We start from the raw sequence: 23,631 nt of genomic DNA, 5'->3' as shown, positions 1-23,631 counted from the left end.
CAGTCAGTGTATGCTTAATTTCTAGTTGGTCCTTTTTCATATCCTCGAGTGTCTCACTAGATTTCTTGAGGCTCTCACTAAATTTAAAGGCGGTCTCACTAGACTTATTGAGGATCTTACAAAATTTATTGGCAGTTTCTAGAAAATTCCTTAAAAACCTTATAAGTGTGGTTTTGAACTCTTTATCCAGTAGTTTGCTTTCCTCCATTTCTGTCATTTGTGACCTGTTTCTTTGTCTCCACATTTTTTATGCTTCCCTGTGTTGATAGAGTGGCTTTCTGTGCTAGGTGTCCTATAGGGCCCAGTGGCTCAGCCTCCTCAATTACCTGAGGTGGACACTCTTGGTGCACCCCTTTGTGGGCTTCGTGCACAGTCTTGTTGTAGTTAAGCCTTGATTGTTGTAGGTATCACTGGGAGGATTGACCTCCAGGCCAATTGGTTGTGGTGAGAATCAGCTGTGTCTACAGTGGGAGAACTTCTGTGCTAGAGACACCCTTCTGGGGCAAGACTTGCTTCAGTGGGGCTTTGGTGCTCACTGAGTCTGCCCCCTGAGTGTGTCCCTTATGGATCTGAGGAGTTGTAATCTGAATGGTCCCACTCTGACCACTGGGTACACTCGCTCTTGGATCTCTAAGGAGAAGCTAATTTATCTTCTGCCTGAGGCTACCCAGCAGGATCTATGGAGAGATCTGCAGATTCCTCTTCTTTGTTTGGGATTTGGAGGTGCCCAGATGAGGCCCAGCTGTGAAGCAATGCAAGCTGCTGTGGGGCCTTGGGCCTTCTTTTGGAAGTTCTGGGTCTCTCTGACCCAGCTGCAGTTTGTTAGGTAATTTTCAGATTGCAAAGGGCCAGGCCTTTCATATGCAAAAGCCTCTGTGCACAGCTTGTGTGGGGTGGGGTCTCAGGGAATCAACAGGGCTGAGCAAACAGCTATGGCTGCTCCTCAGACCTACCCTAAGAGGCCCCTCGTATCAGTGTCTTGGTAATCGCCGCAAGCACCTCTGAGAGAAAGCAGCCCTCGAGTTCTGACCGATGCCAGACAGTCCAGTTCCTTCCCATATGAGTCTGTGTCCCCAGAGACTCTCCGGGAACTGGAGTTCAGAGCAGTCAAGAGCTTAAGACTCCCTCCTGATTGAAAAAGACAATCGTGTCCTCAGTTGCCAGCCCTTTCCACGTGTGCCTCCGTACCTCTGCACTTTACTTCCGCACCTTCTCTGAGTCTCAATGTGCTTTTCTCTTTCCTTCCAGTTGTAGAATTTCCACTCAACCAGCCTTCTTGTGGTTCTGGATGATGTCCATTCTGTCTTTTCTTTTTTTTTTAATTAAATCTTTATTGTTCAGATTATTACATTTGTTCCTCTTTTTTCCCCCCATAACTCCCCTCCACCCAGTTCCCACCCCACCCTCCGCCCTCACTCCCCACCCACTGTCCTCATCCATAGGTCCACGATTATTGTTCAATCTCTCCCCCCCCCCCCCCCCCCAAGAATAGTCAGTCCATTCCCTTTCTATGTCCCTGATTCTATTATAATCACCAGTTCATACTGTTCATCAGATTATTTATTCCCTTGATTTTTAGATTCACTTGTTGATAGATGTGTGTTTGTTGTTCATAATTTGTATCTTTACCTTTTTCTTCTTCCTCTTCTTAAAGGATACCTTTCAGCATTTCATATAATACTGGTTTGGTGGTGATGAACTCCTTTAGCTTTTCCTTATCTGTGAAGCTCTTTATCTGACCTTCAATTCTGAATGATAGCTTTGCTGGATACAGTAATCTTGGTTGTAGGTTCTTGGCATTCATCACTTTGAATATTTCTTGACACTCCCTTCTGGCCTGCAAAGTTTCTGTTGAGAAATCAGCTGACAGTCGTATGGGTATTCCCTTGTAGGTAACTGAGTTTCTTTCTCTTGCTGCTTTTAAGATTCTCTCTTTGTCTTTTGCTCTTGGCATTTTAATTATGATGTGTCTTGGTGTGGTCCTCTTTGGATTCCTTTTGTTTGGGGTTCTCTGCGCTTCCTGGACTTGTAAGTCTATTTCTTTCACCAGGTAGGGGACGTTTTCTGTCATTATTTATTCAAAGAGGTTTTCAATATCTTGCTCTCTCTCATCTTCTGGCACCCCTATAATTCGGATGTTGGTACCCTTGAAGCTGTCCCAGAGGCTCCTTACACTATCTTCGTATTTTTGGATTGTTTTTTTCATTTTGCTCTTCTGGTTGGGTGTTTTTTGCTTCTTCCTATTTCAAAATTTTGACTTGATTCTTGTGATCCTCTCATCTGCTCTTGGGAGCCTGTATAATGTTCTTTATTTCAGTCAGTGTATTTTTGATTTCTAGTTAGTCCTTTATCACAACATCAAGGGTCTCATTAGATTTCTTGAGGATCTCACTACATTTATCCGCGGTCTCACCAGTCTTTTCGAGGGCCTTATTAAATTTATCGGCGGCTTCTAGACAGTTCTTTATAGACCTTAAAGGTGTGGTTTTGAACTCTATATCCAGCAGTTTTCTTTCCTCCAATTCTGTCATTTGTGTCCTGTTTCTTTGTCTCGGCATTTTTTATGCTTTGCTGTGTCGATAGATTGCCTTTCTGAGCTAAGTGTTCCAATTACCTGAGGTAGACATTCTTGGTGCACCCCCTTGTGGGCTTTGTGCACAGTCTTGTTGTAATTCAGCCTTGATTGTTGTAGTTATCACTGTGAGGAATTGCCCTCCAGGCCAATTGGCTGTGAGAATCAGCTGTGTCTGTAGTGGGAGAACTTCTGTGCTGGAGACACCCCTCTGGGGCTAGACTTGCTTCGATGGGGCTTTGGTGCTCACTGAGTCTGCCCCCTGAGTGTGTCTTTTATGGTTCCAAGGAGCTGCAAACTGGATGGTCCCACTTTGACCTCTGGGCTTCCTGGCTCCTGGATCTCTAGGGAGGTGCTAATCTAGCCTTTGACTGAGGCTATCCAGCAAAAGTCTCCCTGCAGGGCTTGGGCGGGGTGGGTCCCAGGGGATCAACAGGGCGGGGTTAGCATTTATGGCTGCTCTCAGTCTTGCCCTCAGAGGCTCTGCTTCTCAGTGTCGCAGTAATCGCTGCAAGCCCCTCTGAGAGAAAGCTGCCCTAGGGTTCTGAGTGATGCCAGACAGTCCCGCTTCTCCCGTATGAGTCTGGGTCCCTAGAGACTCGCCCGGAACTGGAGCTCAGAGTCTGAGACTCCCTCCCAATTGAAAACAACAACCACGCCCTCAGCCTCCAGACGCTCCGCACCTTAGTATTTTACTTCAGCACTGTGCCTCCTCTGAGTATCGGTATGCTTTTCTCTTTCCTCCTAGTTGTAGAACTTCCACTCAGCCAGCCTTCCTGTGGTTCTGGATGATGTCCGTTCCGTCTTTTAGTTGTATTTTTGAAGTGGTTGTTCGAGGCAGCAAACTCCGGTGTTTACCTATGCCGCCATCTTGGTTTCTCTCCCCATTCTGTCTTTTAGTTGTATTTTGAAGTGGTTGTGTGAGGCAGCGATTTCTGGTGTTTACCTATGCTGCCATCTTGGTTTCTCTCCTCCAATTCATTTATTTAAAAACAATTTCTAGGCATTAGGTGATTTCTTTTTTAAACTACAAGGTGTATGCTTTTATTGAGTTCAATGAGACATTGCATGGACTTCATTAATACCCAACAGCCCTGAGAGTTTATGCTATGTTGAATATTTCAGATATAGGTTCTAACAGGCACATCAGCTCAATGAAGAATGTTGCTCCTAGAAAGTCCAGAGTTACAAACATAATGCCATTTCCTTTTCGGCAAATGCTTGAGAATTCCTCCTGGAGTAAAGTCATGTATTAAATCAGATTTTATTTATTTTTATTTTATTTCTTTTTCTTCTCTTTCTTCCTTATCTCAGGTTTTAATTAGAACAATTCTATTTAAGTTTTCATTAAGTATTACTCTGTATCTGTATATGCATTCTGTATCATTAAAAAAAAAATTCTCCAGCCCTAACCAGTTTGCCTCAGTAGATAGAGCATCAGCCTGCGGACTGAAGGGTCCCAGGTTCAATTCCAGTCAAGGGGCATGTACTTTGGTTGCGGGCACATCCCCAGTAGGGAGTGTGCAGGAGCCAGCTGATGGATGTTTCTCTCTCATTGATGTTTCTAACTCTCTATCCCTCTCCCTTCCTCTCTGTAAAAAAATCAATAAAATATATTTAAAAATATAAAAAAACCCTACAGAAGTAATGTTTTTTGAGTATTAATCAAGATTCAGTGTAAGTCTTATTGAATTAATCCTTGACATAGGTTGAAATAGAGTATTTTTTAGATAATCTAATTTTACTCTTTCCAGAGCTATTGTGGAACTCTTAGAGCTATTTCTGCAACTGAGTATAGGGGTCCTTCCTCCTGGTATTGAGTACTAGTGTGAATGGGAATGTGGGATTCTGACAAATTATCTAGTAATAATCATACCAGAAGTGATATTGAATTTAAACTGCAGAGTTTAGAATGATGCTTTGATGCCACTGAGAAAATGTTTTAGGATTTAAAAGGAAAGTTCGATTTTTACAATTACCTCAAATTAGCCTTATTATTATTTTAATTATTCCTCACCAAAGATTTTTAGAGAGAGGGAGAAAGAGCGAAACAATGATGCAAGAGAGAACCATTAACCAGCTGCCTCCTGTACGAACCCCAACTGGGAATTGAACCTACATTTTGGTGTACCAAACAACGCTCTAAGCATTGAGCCAAACCTGCTAGGGCAGTTTATTCTTTTATAAATAAATTTAATTTAAAAATTGTGAGCCTTCCATATACAGTCTAACTTCTTAGAAATCCTAGAACAATTTTTTTCATTTTATGTTATGATTTACATTAATCTGGTAAGTGTGCATATGAATATAGCTGCAAGGCTAGACTGTGGTCCAAGCAATGGACAATGGGCTCTCTTTTCTTCCATTTGCTAGTGTATTAGGCCTTGATGTGATAGCTTTATGTATAGAAGAAACTCTAAAGGTTTGATTGGTGTGGAGTATAACCTAAATTGCTCTTTGGATAATATGACTAATGATAGTTCCATCCACTAGACCCGTGGTTGGCAAACTGCAGCTCGCGAGCCACATGCGGCTCTTTGGCCCCTTGAGTGTGGCTCTCCCTAAGCCTTAGGAGTACCCTAATTAAGTTAATAACAATGTACCTACCTATATACTTTAAGTTTAAAAAATTTGGCTCTCAGAAGAAATTTTAATTGTTGTACTGTTGATATTTGGCTCTGTTGACTAATGAGTTTGTTGACCACTGCACTAGACCATCAGTACTCTGAATAAAGAAATAATGATAATGTAATATATAATGGTTTATTTAACAGAATCATTATTGTTTTTGTACTGGATGATGAAATTAAAGAGATTTTTTTTTTTTTAAGGTTGTAAGAGAACTAATCAAATATACAAATCACTTTAGAATCTTGGCTCTTAGTGCCACACCAGGTAGTGATATAAAGGTAAGTAAAAATGTCTTTTCATTTATTAAAATTTATGAAAATAAGAACTTTTGTATGTGGCCACATCAGTTTTCCATTCTAGTATTTAATTTGACATTAGGACTACAATATTCCTATAACATGCCTCTCTTTTCTTCTGCTTGTAGAAGTTTTTCTACATTAGTCGTTTTCAGACTTCAGTGTGCATAAGAATCACCTAAAGCCATTTGTTAAATTGTTACTGTTTTCAGTCTTCTAAAGAAGTTTTATTTTGAAATACTGTAACTTTAGAATATTTGCAAAATGTGAAGTCTCTGTGTATCCTTTGCTCATCTTCCCCTACTGTTAATGTATTATATGACCGTTGTAAAATTACCAAAATCAGGAAATTAACGGTACAGCACTAGTAACTAATCTGCAGACCTTATTGAATTTGCCAGTTTTTCAACCAGTGTCCTTTTTTGTTCCAGGGTCCAATTCAGGATCCCCATTGTATTTAGTTATCGTGTCTCCTTTGACTGTCATCTGTGACAGTTCCTCAGTCTTTTTTGTCTTCCATGATCTTTGCTTGTTTTTCACGATGCTTTTGAAGAGTGGGTCCTGTTATTTTGTAGAATATCCCTCAATTTAGGTTTGGTTGATATTTTCTCATGATTGGAGTGAGGTTAGGCATTTTTGGCAAGGATACCCCAGAAGGGATATCTTTCTCATGTATCTGAGAATATATGATGCTGATTTGTTTTATTGCTGGTGCTGTTAATCCTGATTTGGTTAAGATGACGTTCCAATTTCTCCATTGTAAAATTACAGTTGTCCCTTGGTATCCTCAGGGAATTGGGTTCCAGGACCCTATGGATACCAAAATCACAGATGCTCATATAATCTATGCACATCCTCTTGTATACTTTACATCATCTGTGGATTAGTTATAATAACTAAATGCTATGTAAGTGCTATGTAAATAGTTGTTATACCTGTATAGTTTAGGGACTAATGACAAGAAGAAAAAGTGTACATGTTCAGTACAGATGCAGTCATTTTAGGCCTAACTCCATAGTCCATTTTAGCAACAATGTAACATTTCTTTTTTGATCCGTGGATGCAGAATTCACAGGTATATATTCCCAGAGGATAGACTGTATTGTTTTTCCTTTTGTAACTAATAAGTATGTGTTGGGGGAGATATTTTGAGACTATGTAAATATTCAGTTTTAGCATCCAATGATGGTTCTTGCCTACAGCGATTATTTCAGTGGTGTTTGCCTAATCATTGCTTCTTCTTTCCCTCATTTCTTTTACATTTGTTAATTTGAATTCGTAGTCTTTTGTAATGAAGAGCTGTCTTTTCTCCCATTTATTTATTAACTCAGTTCTTTATATCAATATGGACTAATGGATTTTTTTATGGGCTATAATGCAATACTATCATTAATTTTCTTGTTCAGATTGTTCCAGTTTTAAACATTGGGACTGCCTTGAGGTGGCTCCTGTGTCCATTAGAAAGCACTTAAAAAAAAACCCCACAAAATTTTCTAAGTTTCTGGCATCAAGATATTTTATGGTCAGCCCTGGCTGGTGTGGCTCAATTAGTTGGGTGTAGACAGGTGCACCAAAAGGTTGCTGGTTCGATTCCCGGTCAGGGCATATACCCTGTAGGGAAGTGCAGAAGGCAGCCAATTGATATTCTACACTTTGATGTTTCTCTTTCTCCCCCTTCCTCTCTCTCTAAAAATCAATAATGTATAAGATATTTTATGTTTATTTAGTTTTTTTCCCCCGTCTCAGCCATGGAAACAACAATTTCCCGAGGGAGGACTGGCTTCTTTTAGTGGAGGTTGGTAAAAATGTAGATTTTGAGTGCTATCCATGACATTCGTTGTTTTTTCTTGTTGTTGTTAACCCTCACCCAAGGATATTTTTTCATTGCTTTTTTTTTTTTTAAATATGTTTTATTGATTTTTTACAGAGAGGAAGGGAGAGAGATAGAGAGTTAGAAACATCGATGAGAGAGAAACATCGACCGGCTGCCTCCTGCACACCTCCCACTGGGGATGTGCCCGCAACCCAGGTACATGCCCTTGACTGGAATCGAACCTGGGACCCTTCAGTCCGCAGGCCGACGCTCTATCCACTGAGCCAAACCGGTTTCGGCTTCATTGCTTTTTAAGGAGAGTGGAAAAGAGAGGGAAAACCGAGAGAAACATCGATGTGTCGATTGGTTGCCTCCTGCAAGATCCCCACCAGGGCCTGGCCCGGGCGGGGCCGGGGAGGAGCCTGCAACCAAGATACGTGCCCTTGACTGGAATCAAACCTAGGACCCTTTGGTCTGTAGGCCAACTTTCTATCCACTGAGCCAAACCAGCTAGGGCTATCCATGACATTCTGATTTCAGTAATTGAGTGGTTTTCTGTATTGGCTTTTGGGCACTTTCTAAGGTATTTTAAGCTCTGCCTATCCGTAGATTTTTTTTTTATTATTGATGATTTTTTGAAATTTCTGTTCTATCTCTTATCCTCCCCCAACTTTATTTAAATATGCTTATTTTTAATATATTTTTATTGATTTCAGAGAGGAAGGGAAGAGAGAGAGGGAAACATCAATGATGAGAGAGACTCATTGATCAGCTGTCACGAGCATACCGCCTACTGAGGATCGAGCCTGCAACCCGGGCATGTGCCCTTGACCGGAATCGAACCCAGGACCCTTCAGTCTGTAGGCTGACGCTCTATCCACTGAACCATACTAGCTAGGGCTATGCTTATTTTTAGTAGAGACTTGAGCTTGTAAGTCTCTGCTTAATTGTCATCTTTTCAGAAAGATCCACTGTAAGCCATCAAAAGTCAGCTCCCCTATCTTGTGATTTTCTTAATATTTATCATAATCTGTCATTTTTTTGCTTATTCATTTATTTGTTGCCCCTTGCCTACTAAAATAGTAGCTACATGAATGTAGGGGTTATGTCTATCTTGGTTATAGTTCTATTACCAATTCAATACCTGCCATGTGGGAGTTACTCAGATATTTGTGGAATGAATGAATGGGTAAAAATATTAAAGTCTTACTCATTTTTATAAAGTGGTCATGAATTTACTCTCGATTTAAATATATGTGGAGCCTCTGTAACTGTAGTAAACTACCTTTTCAGGCCCAGGTATTGATAATACAAAGGTGATTAAGATGTGATTCTTGCCCTTGAGAATTTTTTGTCTGAAACTAAGCCCATTAAGCTTTTATAGTTTTTGCATTATGCTAAGTGAAATAAGCCAGTCAATAAAGGAAAAATACCACATGATCTCACTCATTCGTGGACAATAGAGACCATTATAAACTTTTGAACAATAATAGATACAGAGGCAGAGCTGCCTCAAACAGATTGTCGAGCTGCAGCGGGAAGGCCGGGGAGGGTTGGGGGGCAGGAGGTAGGGGGGTAAGAGATCAACTAAAGGACTTGTATGCATGCATATAAGCATAACCAATGGACATAAGACACTGGGTGATAGGGGAGGCTAGGGGACTGTCTAGGGCGGGGGGATAAAATGGATACATATGTAATACCCTTTGTAATACTTTAAGCAATAAAAAAAAAAAAAAAAAAAAGAAAAAGAAATTCTAATCCTGGCTGGTGTGGCTCAGTTGTTTGGAGTCTCCTCCTGTACACCAAAAGGTGTCGGGTTTGATTCCCACTCAGAGTACAAACCCAGGTTCCAGGTTCAATCCCCGGTTAGGGTGAGTTTGGGAGACAACCCATCGATGTTTCTCTCTCTCTTTCTCTCTCTCTCCCTCTTCCTCCCTCCCCCTCACCCTTCCTCCCTGCCTCCCTCTCCTTTCCTCTCTCTAAAAAATTAAGTAGCCCAGCTGGCATGACTCGGTGGTTGAGCATTGACCTATGAACCAAGAGGTCATGGTTCGATTCCTGTCAGGGTACATGCCAGGTTGTGAGCTTGTTCCCCAGTGTGGGGTGTGCAGGAGGCAGCCAATCAATAATTCTCTCTCATCATTGATGTTTCTACCTCTCTCCCTCTCTGAAATTAATAAAAATATATATTAAAAAATTAAATAAGTAAATAAATAAAATTATCATTAATCTTTTTATAAAAAGCTCTTAATTTTTAGATACTTTCAGGATTGAATCTTCCTTTCTCTCTCTCTATTCCTCCCTCCTGCCTTTCTCCCATCCCTTCCCTCCCCCTCATTTAGCTCTCAATCACAATGTCAGTGTTATAGTCTAATGGTATAGCAGTTGTTTGTACCAACAGGCTTTATTTATTCATTTAATTAATAAATATATTTTATTGATTTTTTACAGAGAGGAAGGGAGAGAGATAGTTAGAAACATCGATGAGAGAGAAACACTGATCAGCTGCCTCCTGCACACCCCCTCCTGGGGATGTGCCCGCAACCAAGGTACATGCCCTTGACTGGAATTGAACCCGGGACCCTTGAGTCTACAGGCTGACGCTCTGTCCACTGAGCCAAACCGGTTAGGGCCAACAGGCTTTATGTTCTTACTGCAGTTCCCTAATTTTACAATTTAGTTCCTTTATGAGCTTTCAGTGAATGAAATTTATCCGCTGAAATATATTCACATCATATATATTGATTTAAATGAAAAAATATTCCACTAATTTATCAATAATTGATTTAATAGTAACAAGACTTCTATTTTCTCTCACAAAAATCAGTGGAAAGTATTTGCCAGGATTCAGGGAAACCTGGATTCTAGTTTTGGTTCTAAAATGGACTGTTATAATTTGGGGGGATTTAGTTTTTTAAAATTCTGTTGTCTGAGTCTTTATAAAACATTGATGGAGCCCAGCTGGCATGGCTCAGTGTTTGAGTGTCGACTTATGTATCAGGAGGTCACGGTTTGATTCCTGGTCAGGGCACATGCCTGGGTTGAGACTTGATCCCCAGTGTGGGGCATGCAGGAGGCAACTAATCAATGGTTCTCTCTCATCATTGACATTTTATATCTCTCTCCTCCTCTCCCTTCCTCTCTGAAATAAATAAAAATATATTTTAAAAAAACAAAAAAAATTGATGAACATATCATTTTGGAAAGTGCAAAATATATTTGATTAACTTGTTGGACATTTACTAATATTCTTATTTCTTAAATGTTTGACTTGAAGGGCTATGTGGAATAAAGATGTTTCAAAAGCCTTATTCCCCTGTTGTACCATTTCTGATGTATTTAGAGTTAAAAAAAATATTTAATGATATGAATTTCTAATATTTCCTTCAAAATTTTACTGGCTATTTTATTTCTTATAGTGACAAAGTGAAATATTTAACATGTAATATAATTTATAATCATACTTAATTGGTTTTGTGTAGGCTGTGCAACAGGTTATTACTAACCTACTAATTGGGCAGATAGAACTTCGTTCTGAAGATTCACCAGATATTTTGCCATACTCTCATGAAAGACGAGTTGAAAAGCTTGTTGTTCCCCTTAGTGAAGAACTTGCAGCCATCCAAAAGGCATATGTACAGGTAAGTCATCTTTTTAAAATATGTTTTTTATTGATTTTAGAGAGAGAGGAAGGGAGAGAGAAACAATGATTGGCTGCCTCCTGCTCACCCTTACTGGGGATCGAGCCCACAACCCAGGCATGTTCCCTGACCGGGAATCCAGCTGGTCACCTCTGGGTACATAGGGACGCTCAACCGACTAAGCCACACTGGCCAGGGCAGGTAAGCCATTTTTATCACCGTTAAGGGTTTCAATAGATAAACTGATAATATAATTATTTTAGTTAATACAATCTAGCTGAGAATATATAGTTATCATTTTATAATTAATACGTTGGAAAATTCTTTGAAATTAAAAGTTTTGAAAAGAGCGCCATTCTTTACATACAATGACAAGCTGTTAAAGAATACAAAATGGTGGACTATTTCTTTCTTTTTTAAAAAATTTATTTTTATTGATTTCAGAGAGGAAAGGAGAGGGAGAGAGAGAGATAGAAACATCAATGAGAGAGAATCATTAATCAGCTGCCCCCTGCACACCCCCCACTGGGGATTGAGCCCACAACCTGGGCATGTGCCCTTGACTGGAATTGAACCCGGGACCCTTCAGTCCGCAGGCTGACATTCAATCCACTGAGCCAAACAGGCTAGGACGATGGACTATTTATAAAGCCAATAATAGCCTTATGTGGTTTTGTATTTATTAGTAAGCCTTTTAATTGCAGTATTACTCTCCCATACTACACACACACACACACACACACACACACACACACAGCAGAGTGCACAAAACATAAGTGTGCAGCTGAGTGATGTTTCACATAGTGAACACACCCTTAACATGTATCCAGATTCAATCAGAAGTTTCTTTCTTTTCTTTTTTTTTTAAATATATATTTAATTAATTTTTTTTTTTTTTTACAGAAAGGAAGGGATAGAGAGTTAGAAACATCGATGAGAGAGAGACATTGATCATCTGCCTCCTGCACGCCTCCTACTGGGGATGTGCCTGCAACCAAGGTACATGCCCTTGACCGGAATCAAACCTGGGACCCTTCAGTCCTCAGGCCGATGCTCTATCCACTGAGCAAAACTGGCCAGGGCTAGAGCACACAACTATATTTTAACCGCATAGCAAATCTCATAGGGATCCTATCCTTATCTGTCCCAGATTGTTGAGCAAGTGGTTACTTATCAGGGGAAAATATTAAGCATGAAAATGCCAATAATATCAGTCTCTGAATTTAGGAAGGCAAATTTGGAAAGGACACACTATCATAAAAGTTTGATAGGAGATACCATTTAATTGACTTCTCCATAGCTGTAAGGAAAAACCATCTGACAAGGGATCCTCTACATAGTTTTCCTATTCAAGTTTGGATTTCCTTTCTGACAGGGGCTGCTTCAGCTGGATGGGATAAGTCGTTTAAAAGGGGTATGTTGACATATTGGGATAACCTGCGGCTTTCTGCATGGAACCTCAGGGAAAAAGCTATGGAACATTAACCCAAAATGATGAAGGCACTCACCTGATATTTCATGCCAACAATGATCTATGTTTCCCCTGAAGTCCCCCCATTTCACTCCCCGAGCCACTGGGTGGGTGTAAGGTGGCTCCGGTGTCATGGAAAGAGCAAGTGAACTCAGCACCTGACCCTCTTCTCTTCTCTTCTCTTCTCTTCTCTTCTCTTCTCTTCTCTTTTTTTTTATTTTATTATTTTTTTTATTTTATTTTTTTATTGCTTAAAGTATTACAAAGGGTATTACATATGTGTCCATTTTATCCCCCCGCCCTAGACAGTCCCCTAGCCTCCTCTATTCCCCAGTGTCTTATGTCCATTGGTTATGCTTATATGCATGCATACAAGTCCTTTAGTTGATCTCTTACCCCCCTACCTCCTGCCCCCCAACCCTCCCCGGCCTTCCCGGTGCAGTTTGACAATCTGTTTGAGGCAGCTCTGCCTCTGTATCTATTATTGTTCAAAAGTTTATAATGGTCTCTATTGTCCATGAATGAGTGAGATCATGTGGTATTTTTCCTTTATTGACTGGCTTATTTCACTTAGCATAATGCTCTCCAGTTCCATCCATGACGTTGCAAATGGTAAGAGTTCCTTCCTTTTTACAGCAGCATAGTATTCCATCATGTAGATGTACCACAGTTTTCTAATCCATTCATCTACTGATGGGCACTTAGGCTGTTTCCAGATCTTAGCTATGGTGAATTGTGCTGCTATGAACATAGGGGTGCATATATCCTTTCTGATTGGTGTTTCCGGTTTCTTGGGATATATTCCTAGAAGTGGGATCACAGGGTCAAATGGGAGTTCCATTTTCAGTTTTTTAAGGAAACTCCATACTGTCTTCCATAGTGGCTGCACCAGTCTGCATTCCCACCAGCAGTGCACAAGTGTTCCTTTTTCTCCACATCCTCTCCAGCACTTGTCGTTTGTTGATTTGTTGATGATAGCCAGTCTGACAGGTGTGAGATGGTACCTCATTGTTGTTTTGATTTGCAACTCTCGGATGATTAGTGACTTTGAGCATGTTTTCATATGTCTCTTGGCTTTCTGAATGTCCTCTTTTGAAAGGTGTCTATTTAGGTCCTTTGCCCATTTTTTGATTGGATTGTTTATCTTCCTTTTGTTAAGTTGTATGAGTTCCCTATAAATTTTGGAGATTAGGCCCTTATCAGATATGACATTGTCAAATATGTTTTCCCACACAGTGGGTTTTCTCGTTGTTTTGTTGATGGTTTCTTTTGCTGTGCAGAAGCTTTTTATTTTGATGTAGTCCCATTTGTTCATTTTTTCTTTAGTTTCAAGTGCCCTAGGGGCTGTATCAGTGAAGAAATTGCTTCTGCATATGTCTGAGATTTTGTTGCCTTTGGATTCTTCTAGAATTTTTATGGTTTCCTGTCGTACGTTTAAGTCCTTTATCCATTTTGAGTTTATTTTTTTGTATGGTGTAAGTTGGTGGTCTAGTTTCATTTTCTTGCATATATCTGTCCAATTTTCCCAACACCATTTGTTGAAGAGACTATCTTGGCTCCATTGTATGTTCTTGCCTCCTTTGTCAAATATTAATTGAGCATATTGGTTCTGGCCGATTTCTGGGCTCTCTATTCTATTCCATTGATCTATATGCCTATTCTTGTGCCAGTACCAGGCAGTTTGAGAACAGTGGCTTTGTAATACAACTTGATATCTGGTATTGAGATCCCACCTACTTTGTTCTTTTTCAGGATTGCTGCAGCTATTCGGGGTCTTTTTTTATTCCAGATGAATTTTTGGAAAGTTCGTTCTAGATCTCTGAAGTATGCTGTTGGTATTTTAATGGGAAGTGTGTTGAATTGCTTTGGGTAGTATGGACATTTTAATGATGTTGATTCTACCAATCCATGAACATGGTATGTTCTTCCATCTGTTTATGTCTTCCTCTATATCTTTTTTCAACGTCCTGTAGTTTTCTGAGTAGAGGTCTTTTACCTCTTTAGTTAAGTTTATTCCTAGGTAGCTTAATTTTTTTGGTGCAATGGTAAATGGGATTGTTTTTATAATCTCTCTTTCTGAAAGTTCATTATTGGTGTATAGAAATGCCTCAGATTCGTGGATCTCTTATATAATAGTATTCTCAACTGGAGGCAATTTTGCCCATCTGGCAATATTTGGCAATGTCTTGACACATTTTTGGTTGTCATATCTAGAGTGGATGAGGACTTGCTACTGACATCTAGTAAGTTTATAGAGGCCAGGAATGCTGTTTAACTTTCGTCAATGAATAGGAGAGCACCACTAACAACAAAGAATTATCTGTCAAATGTCAATATTATAGTTATTGAGAAACTTCTTACACAGTTTTTACTTTCATTGGGAGAAATTTTTGGTAACACATTGTTATTTCTATAGTTCCTAATTAGCATCATCCTAGGACAGTGATGGCGAACCTATGACACGCGAACTCATTTTTTTAGTTGATTTTTCTTTGTTAAATGGCATTTAAATATATACAATAAATATCAAAAATATAAGTCTTTGTTTTACTATGGTTGCAAATATCAAAAAATTTCTATATGTGACACGGCACCAGAGTTAAGTTAGGGTTTTTCAAAATGCTGACATGCCAAGCTCAAAAGGTTCGCCATCACTGTCCTAGGAGATGCTGATTATATCTTCATGACCATAGGTTAATGTGGCTTCTTTGCCACTCTTCCCATTGAGAAACAGGATACATTTCCCCTTTCTTAGGATCTAAGCTGGCCCTGTGACTGAGCAATAGTATGTGACGTATCTCAAGCTAGCCATGTTAAGAAGAAAGGAGGAATGAGTAAATAAGTAGCTAGAATTGAAAGTGTATACATATGGCCCCAGTAGAGCTATTTCAGCCACTTCCCAGCAATCTGAATCCGAGGCTCCAAACATCAGGAACAGAGTCAAACTGTCAGTGCAGTGCTCTGACGGGGTTTTTCTAATTTTTAACATTTGTAATAATTTTAGACTTTCAGGAAATTTGCAAAAAATAGCATAGAGAGTTCCAGGGGGAGACACTTTAAGAATATGCCAATATGACCTTAGCTGGTTTGTCTCAGTGGATAGAGCATTGGCCTGCAGACAGAAGGGTCCCAGGTTGTGGGCTCGATCCCCAGTAGGGTGTGTGCAGGAAGCAGCCAGTCAATGATTCTCTCTCATCATTGATGTTTCTATCTCTCTCTCCCTCTCCCTTCCTTTCTAAAATCAATAAAAAAAATATATACTAGAATATCTTTATATATAAAAGCCTAAGCAGCCCTTACAACTGAATGACCAGAACGACTGGTCGACCAGTCGCTATAACACGCACTGACCACCAGGGGACAGACGCTCAATGCAGGAGCTGCCCCCTGGTGGTCAGTGCACTCCCACAGCCAACCTCCTGCGGCCCCTCCCCCAACTGGCCAGCCTCCAGCGGCTCCTCCCTCTGGCCAGCCAACCTCCTGCGGCCCCTCCCCCTGCCCTCTGGGTGGCTGGCCAACCTTTCACAGCCCCTCTCCCCAGCTGGCCAGCCAACCTCATGTTACCCCTCCCCGCCCCGCTGGCCAGCCAGACTCCCGCGGTTCCTCACCCTGGGCCCTGATTGGGGGACTGGCTGGCCAATCTCCTGGGGTCCCTCATCCCGGCTGGCCGGCCCCCCAATAGGCCTCAATCGCTGGCCAGGCTGAGGGACCCCACCTGTGCATGAATTCGTGCACCGGGCCTCTATGTATATATATTTAAAAAATATATAGGCCAATATGGCCCTGGCCGGGTGGCTCAGTCGGTTAGAGCATCTTCCGGATACACCAACGTTTCAGGTTTGATCCTCTATCAGGGCACATACAAGAAACAACAAATGAATACATAAATAAGTGGAACAACAAATTGATGTTTCTCTCTCTCTCTCTCTCTCTCTCTCTCTCTCTCTCTCTTTCTCTTTCTCTTTCTCTTTCTCCCTCTTTCTGTAAAATCAATTTAATAAATGAAAATATTCTGTTTCTCAACATATTTTGCCCACTAATTTTAGGTTATAATTATGGTTCTTGTGTACAACAGTTATTTCTGTAGTGTTTGCCTAATCAGTGCTTCCTCCTTCCCTAATTTTTTTCACATTTGTTCATTTGAATTCTTCTATAATGAAGAGTTATCAATTCAATTCTTTTTTTAAAAAACATTTTTTTAATTGATTTCAGAGAGAGAAAGGGAGAGGGAGAAAGAGATAGAAATATCAATGATGAGAGATAATCATCTGTCTGCTGCCTCCTACAGGCCTCTCACTGGGGGTTAAGCCCACAACCTGGGCATGTGCCCTGACCGGAAATCAAAACCTGACCTTCTGGTTCATGGGTTGATGCTAAACCACTGACCCACACCGGCCTAGCCAAATTTAATTCTTTAAATCAGTATGGACTAATGGATATTTATTTTATTCTGTGGGTTAAATCCAGTACTGTCATTATTGATTTTGTTGCTTTGGCCATTGAGAGCTCCTTTAAGAACGCTCCTGTGTCCTTGAACATGTACTTATTTGTGGGTGGAGGAGCACTTTCTGACTTTTTGGCATTGCAAGATATTTTATGCTCATTTGGTGTTTTTCTTGTCCCACCCACGAAATCAACCATTTCTACAAGGAATCCTTATTCCTTTTCTGGGAGAATGGTATTTAGAAACCAAGATCTGGGTACTGGATGATCTCACTATTACTATGGTGTCATAGCTCCTAGGCTGTGTCAGTGACCTGCTTGAATTCTTACCCACAGAACCAGAACCATGAACAAATAAATGATTGTTGTTTTCACCTGTGATGTTTTTGAGTAGTTTGTTGTTCAGGAATATATAACCAAAACATTCATCTATCATTTAACTTTTAGTAAATCTTTCTTAAAGTGAGGTTTTATAGTAACATTGTTTATTTTTTGTTTTAAAATTGTTTGTAACAAAATTCCTAGCATAATTTAATTTAAGATAAGGCAAAGTCTTTCTAAGAATCATCTAACTACTAATACTTTTGCTTACAAGAATGTAAAAATTGTAATTTCTATAATCACATATAAGAATTTAATTTTATCAATATTTTTTTTAATTTTTATTTTTATTGTCTAAAGTTTTACATATGTCTCCTTTTAACCCAATTGATCCCCTCTCCCATCCCTTCCCAGCCTGGGCAAGCCCCCACCGCCCCAGTATCTGTGTCCATTGGTTATGCTAATATGCATGCATATAAGTCCTTTGGTTGCTCTCTAACCACCCCCCTCCCCTACCATTTGTCTCTAGATCGATCTATTCTTGTTCATCAAATTATGTTGATTGTTATATCCCACATATGAATGAGATCATGTGATATTTATCTTTCTTATTTATCCGACTGGCTTATTTCGCTTAGCATAATGCTCTCTAGTTCCATCCATGCTGTTGCAAATGATTAAAGTTCCTTCTTTTTAATAGCGGCATAGTATTCCATTGTGTAGATGTACCAGAGTTTTTTAATCCACTCATCTGCTGATGGGCACTTAGGCTGTTTCCAAATCTTAGCTATTGTAAATTGTGCTGCTATGAACATAGGGGTGCATATATCCTTTCAGATTGTCAATATTTTTAAGAGTGCTTCTTAGGGAGTGTGATCAGCAAAGCTGGAATGGAGGAAATATAACAATGTACTAAAATATTTCCTACTTTAGAAAATAAAAATTATGCAAAAATTTGAATAGTTTATTACTTATGGCTGTAGTGTATCTTCATCTTCTCTTTTTTCTTTTGCTGTGGCATTAACTTCAGTCCTTCATCAGGACCTTTTGTTTGCTATTTCCTCTCCCTAGAATGCTCCTCAGAACCTCTCATGCTAGACACACCTCATCATTCAGATGTCAAGTATTACCTTTTCAAAGACATTGTCTTTGTCTACCTTACTTAATAATGACTCCTTCCCCTCAAAGACTCTATAACATTACTGTGTTTTAGGTTCTTAAATGCATTTACCATAATTGAAATTCTCTACTTTCTTGGTTCATTTTTTTATTCTTTGCCTCCCTCCTTTGTATATGAACTTTATGAAAACAGGGATTTCATTAGTCTCAGCCACAATATCCCCAGCATTTAGAACAATGTCTGATATATAATAGATGCTTAATAAATATTTTTTAAAAGAATGAATCAACAAATGAAATTAAACGTACTAAAAGCATTTTGATTTAGTCACTAGTCTACAAATTTTTTCCTATGTGCCAGATCTTGTTCTAGTCACTGAAGATACAACAGAAATCAAGGTCATCTTTTCATTGTGCTTAGACTGAGAAAGGGAAGAAAGTTAAAAAATAAGCAGATCAACACATATGTCCTTCAGTTAAAGTTGGATTTAATAAAAGGTGTGCTGACCTCATATGGATATTATCTAAATTCTTATTATATGCGATTATATAAATTATAATTTTTACATTCTTGTAAGCAAATGTACTTTAAAATTTTGTCATTATCTTTTTTGTATTTATGTGAACATTTAGGACAGATTTTAATATATAGTTTAATATTATTATTTCAGTATGTGATAAAATGATTATATTTCAAAAAGGACTTTAAAAGACACTTAAACTAAATTTCTTTGTAATTTTCAGATTTTGGAAGCATTTGCCAGTTCTTTGATTCAGAGGAATCTTTTGATGAGAAGGGATATCCCCAATCTAACAAAATACCAGATCATTCTGGCAAGAGATCAATTTAGGAAAAACCCACCTACAAATATTATGGTAGGTAATTTAAAATATATTTTGATAAAAGATTAAGTTTTGACTCAGAATCAGAATGAAATGGAAATAATGATTGTTTTTTATTTATATTAGCTCATCAGAAATTCAGATATGATTTATATGGTTTATAAAAGCATGAAAAAATTGAACAGGAATATGATTTAATGATTTCAATTAGACGGAGGAAATATCACAGTAAGCTTCTTATTTCTAATCTTCATAGAAAAAAATAGGCAGATGGGAAGATATCCATCAAACTAGATCCAAAGTCAGGAGATGCTCACAAGTACAAAAAGGCACCAAGTCATTCTTGGAAATGAGAAGGAACTCTTGTGCAAAAGATCAAATCAACGAAGGTATGAAGGAGATTGTGAACAAGCCAATTTGGCTGAGGTAAAGGATTGAGGAAGTCAGAGGTGATAGTTAATCTAAGTGTGATCACATGGGAGGAGCTTTAAATGCTACACCAGAAATATGGACTTCACAGTGTCTGGGGAACCATGAAGGAAGCCTTTTCTGTGAAATTGCACTATAATATACTCAACTTTAATAAAATGTTTTTAAATTTCTGCTAGGAGATAAAGATTCATGGAAATTTTAAGTAGTAAATCTAAAACTGTTGAACCTGATCTTACTGAGGACAATTTATATTGTACAGAGAAGTGATTTTACCCTTTCAGGCAATTAGGCTGCCATTAAAAAAAATTATTTATTAATTTTAGAGAGAGAGAGAGAGCACATGAGACTGAAACATTGATTTGCTGTTCCATTTATTTATGCATTTATTGCTTGATTCTTGCATGTTCCCCGTCCAGGGATTGAACCCTCAACCTTGGTGTATTGGGACGAAGTTCTAACCAACTGAGCCACCCAGCCAGGATGAGGCTGCCATTTTAGGGCATTTATCACTATCCTGGAAACATTTTAAATGACTATCATTAAATGCTACTAAAATGTAAGCTAGTAATGGAGAATGATTAAATATATTCTCATTGGTCTTCTTTTAAAATGATCTTATTATATAGATAGACCTAATGCTGTATGCTCACATATGGAATGTGTACTTCCCTTTTCTTGAGAGTAGTGGTTACAAGCACAAGAACCCTGCACCAAATACCCTGGATTCAAATGCTGGCTCTATTATTTACCACGTATATGAGGTTCTTCATCTGTAAAATGGGCAGAACAATAGTACCTACTTCCTAGGTGTCGAGATCAAATGAATTTGTACAAGTAATGTGCTTATAAGAGTGTATCCTCAGTGTCAGATGTTTTTTTGGCATGTGTGTTTGGTGTTAAGTATTGGTGTTAAATAGTCTGATTAATTATTTACCCTGATGCTATAAAATTTGTGAGGATAGGCCTATATCTGACTTATTTTCCATTGTATCCCAAATGTTTACCTCAATGCTTGACACATAGGAGATACTCATTAAATAGTTTTGAAAGATGAATGAAACTATATACTGCTAATAATCCTGTATAATAAAACCCTAATACGCAAATTGACTGAACGGCAGAACGACCAGTCGCTATGACTTGCACTGACCACCAGGGGGCAGACACTCAACGCAGGAGCTGCCCCCTGGTGGTCAGTGTGCTCCACAGGGGGAGCACCACTCAGCCAGAAGCCAGGCTCATGGCTGGTGAGTGCAGCGGCGGTGGTGGGAGCCTCTCCCGCCTCCGCTGCAGGCGGCGGTAAGGAGTGAGGGGTCCCGGACTGTGAGAGGGATGTCCACCTGCCGGCTTAGGCCCAATCCCCAGGGATATCGGGCCTAAGCTGGCAGGTGGATATCCCCCAAATGGTCTTGGACAGCAAGAGGGTACAGGCCGGGTTGAGGGGACCCCCGCCCCCCAGCGCAAGAATTTCGTGTACCGGGCCTCTAGTTTACCTATAGAGAAAAACACTAAATGGTTTCCCCTTTACCTGTTCTCTTTAACATTTAAGTTTCCTGTTGAATTAAAAAGACAATGTGAAGGGGCATGTTACATGGAAAATACATTGGCACCTTTCCATAGCACCATCCTATGACATTTAGTAGAACCATCAAGTTCTACATGGAACATGTATCTTCATTTATTTTCTCTGGTTAAATTTGATATATGCTTATTTTTCTAGGGAATACAACAAGGTATAATCGAAGGAGAGTTTGCTCTTTGTATTAGTTTATATCATGGTTATGAATTATTGCAGCAAATGGGAATGAGATCACTATATTTCTTCCTTTGTGGAATTATGGATGGAACTAAAGGTAAATTAAAGAAATACACGTATAATTTTGGCTGAAGTTGAACATTTTGGATTACTTAAAAATACTTTTAAAAAGCAATGAAATGGTTTTATAACAAATGGTTTTATACTTCTTTGATTTTGCTAAATTGCTGGAAAGAAACAAGCCATTCATTAATACATATGTGAATGTGGAACTGGAAAAAAGTTTCTGGCTTTCATATTTAAATTTGAAAAACTTGCTTTAATTGTTAAAGGTTACTTTTTTAAATACATAATAACTGATTAATTTTGCTATTAAGTTTACTTACTGGGAAAACCTTTTCTTAATTTCTGAAGGAATGACTCGGGTGAAAAATGAACTTAACCGAAATGAGGACTTCATGAAACTTTATAATCATCTAGAGTGCATGTTTGCACATTCACGTAGTACTTCAGCAAGTGGCATTTCTACTATCGATAAAGGTCTGGTTTTTCTTTTAAAATTGTATATTGTTTCCTCTTCGTCAAGCTTAATTTTGAAATTTTGCTTCATTGATCCACATATCTATAGTTATATTTTGGTAGCAATAGACCTACCAAATTATAGAAGTTGGATAAGTAGAAAAAATAGATAAATACTAGTAAAATACAAAAAAGGAATAACTCAGGATAAATATACAAGTAGTATATATATATAATAGAAGTTAGTAGTTGTTACTGGTAGTTAAAAATTCTTAGAACTACCAAAAACTGATTTTATAGCTAAACTAAATATTTATTTTTTTCCCTTCTACATTGTTGCTGATTCCTGTTTAGATTCTCTCTCGGAATGAAATTTTCATAAAAATTCAAAGTTTATTTTACAATAAGACTTGTGTGCTGTTTGGATGCTACTGAGTCTTCAAAGTTTTAACAAATCCATTTTTGAAAAGGATAATTAAAATACATAGATATAATTGAATATGGAAAAATACAGAAATATTATTTTGATATTGGATTTTTTATTTTTTTTTACATTTTGCAGGTGAAAAAGAATTTTTCTATAGTCATCCAAAATTAAAGAAATTAGAAGAAATTGTAGTTGAACACTTCAAGTCATGGAATGGTATGTCATATTTAAAGCCTGACTCTTTAGTTTATGCTAACATTTCTTATGGAATAGGTGGTCGTTTAATTACTCTGGATAATGAATATAAAAAAGCACGGAAATTTTGGGAGGATAGGTAAGAATGTTAAGAATACTGTAAGGTATGTGAAAAATAACAGTGAGTCTGGAGCAGTATAAGTGAAATACTAAAACAATATATGATGGTAAGGAAAAGTGAACTAGGTAAGGAGTTGAAGTCATGAAGGAGGCTGTTTTATATAGAGTGTTAGAGAAAGCGCTTCTGTAGGGTGATGTTTGAGCTGTTACCTGATGGAAGTGAGGAAGCAAGCTCTGGATTTCTCAGAGAGGATTATGCCAGGCAGACTGTAGCAGATTCAAAGACCCTGGGGCAGTAAGGTGTGTGGTATAATTAAGGATCAATAACAAACCAATTTGGCTGGAGTATTGTAATGAAGGTACAAGTGGTATTAGGAGGAGGTTGGAAAAGTAGCCAGGCGCAGACGTCAGGCTTGTATGCCAAGTCAGGAATTCAGACTCTATTCTGTGAATGTGTGTACTTTCTGAAACCGTTACAGAGGCATTTAGAGCAGTAGAATGACATGATCTCTCTTACATTTTTAAAAGATCACTCTGGTAGTTTTGTGGAAAATAGACATTGACCAGTTAGGAGACTTTTGCAATAGTAAGATGATAGCAGATGATGGTGGCTTGTACCAAGGTAATAGAGGTGGAGGTGCTCAGAAATGGTCATAGATTCTGGATATATTTTGAAGTTGGAGCCAACAGTATTTGTTGGTGGATTGAACATAGGGTATAAGAAAAAAAAGGAATCATGATGGGTGTGGGGTGGATAAGCAAACTTGTTAGGATGCTTCTGAGACATCTATATAGAGATGTGTAGGCATTGGATAAGTGAAACTGGATCTCAGAAGAATAGTCTGGGCTATTTTTATCTGTTTACATTTACATCAATAAATTTTGGAGTCATCAGCATATAGGCTGTATTTAAAGTTTCAGGAATGGATATGATAACATCACCAGGCATACAGTTTAGAGATAAGAGAGGGCCCAGAATGTAGTCCTGAAGAGTAACAGTAGTTAGAATTCAGATGAAAAAAAGCCACA

General features: G+C 38.7%; 1 protein-coding gene across 1 annotated transcript in view; it reads left to right on the top strand.

Moving 5' to 3' along the window:
* FANCM (FA complementation group M) overlaps nucleotides 1–23,631 on the top strand; it is a 92,052-nt gene that overhangs the window by 10,277 nt on the left and 58,144 nt on the right. The window contains exons 3-8 of the mRNA XM_059659093.1: nucleotides 5,404–5,481; nucleotides 10,798–10,956; nucleotides 19,055–19,186; nucleotides 21,306–21,438; nucleotides 21,756–21,881; nucleotides 22,423–22,503. Of these exons, the coding sequence (XP_059515076.1) occupies nucleotides 5,404–5,481; nucleotides 10,798–10,956; nucleotides 19,055–19,186; nucleotides 21,306–21,438; nucleotides 21,756–21,881; nucleotides 22,423–22,503 (709 nt within the window). The remainder of the gene's footprint in view (nucleotides 1–5,403; nucleotides 5,482–10,797; nucleotides 10,957–19,054; nucleotides 19,187–21,305; nucleotides 21,439–21,755; nucleotides 21,882–22,422; nucleotides 22,504–23,631) is intronic.

The sequence above is a fragment of the Myotis daubentonii genome, chromosome 1 (assembly GCF_963259705.1).
Source record: "Myotis daubentonii chromosome 1, mMyoDau2.1, whole genome shotgun sequence".
NCBI classification, from domain to species: domain Eukaryota; kingdom Metazoa; phylum Chordata; class Mammalia; order Chiroptera; family Vespertilionidae; genus Myotis; species Myotis daubentonii.
Note: the sequence above shows the minus strand (reverse complement) of the source record. Positions and strands in the feature narration are given on the sequence as shown.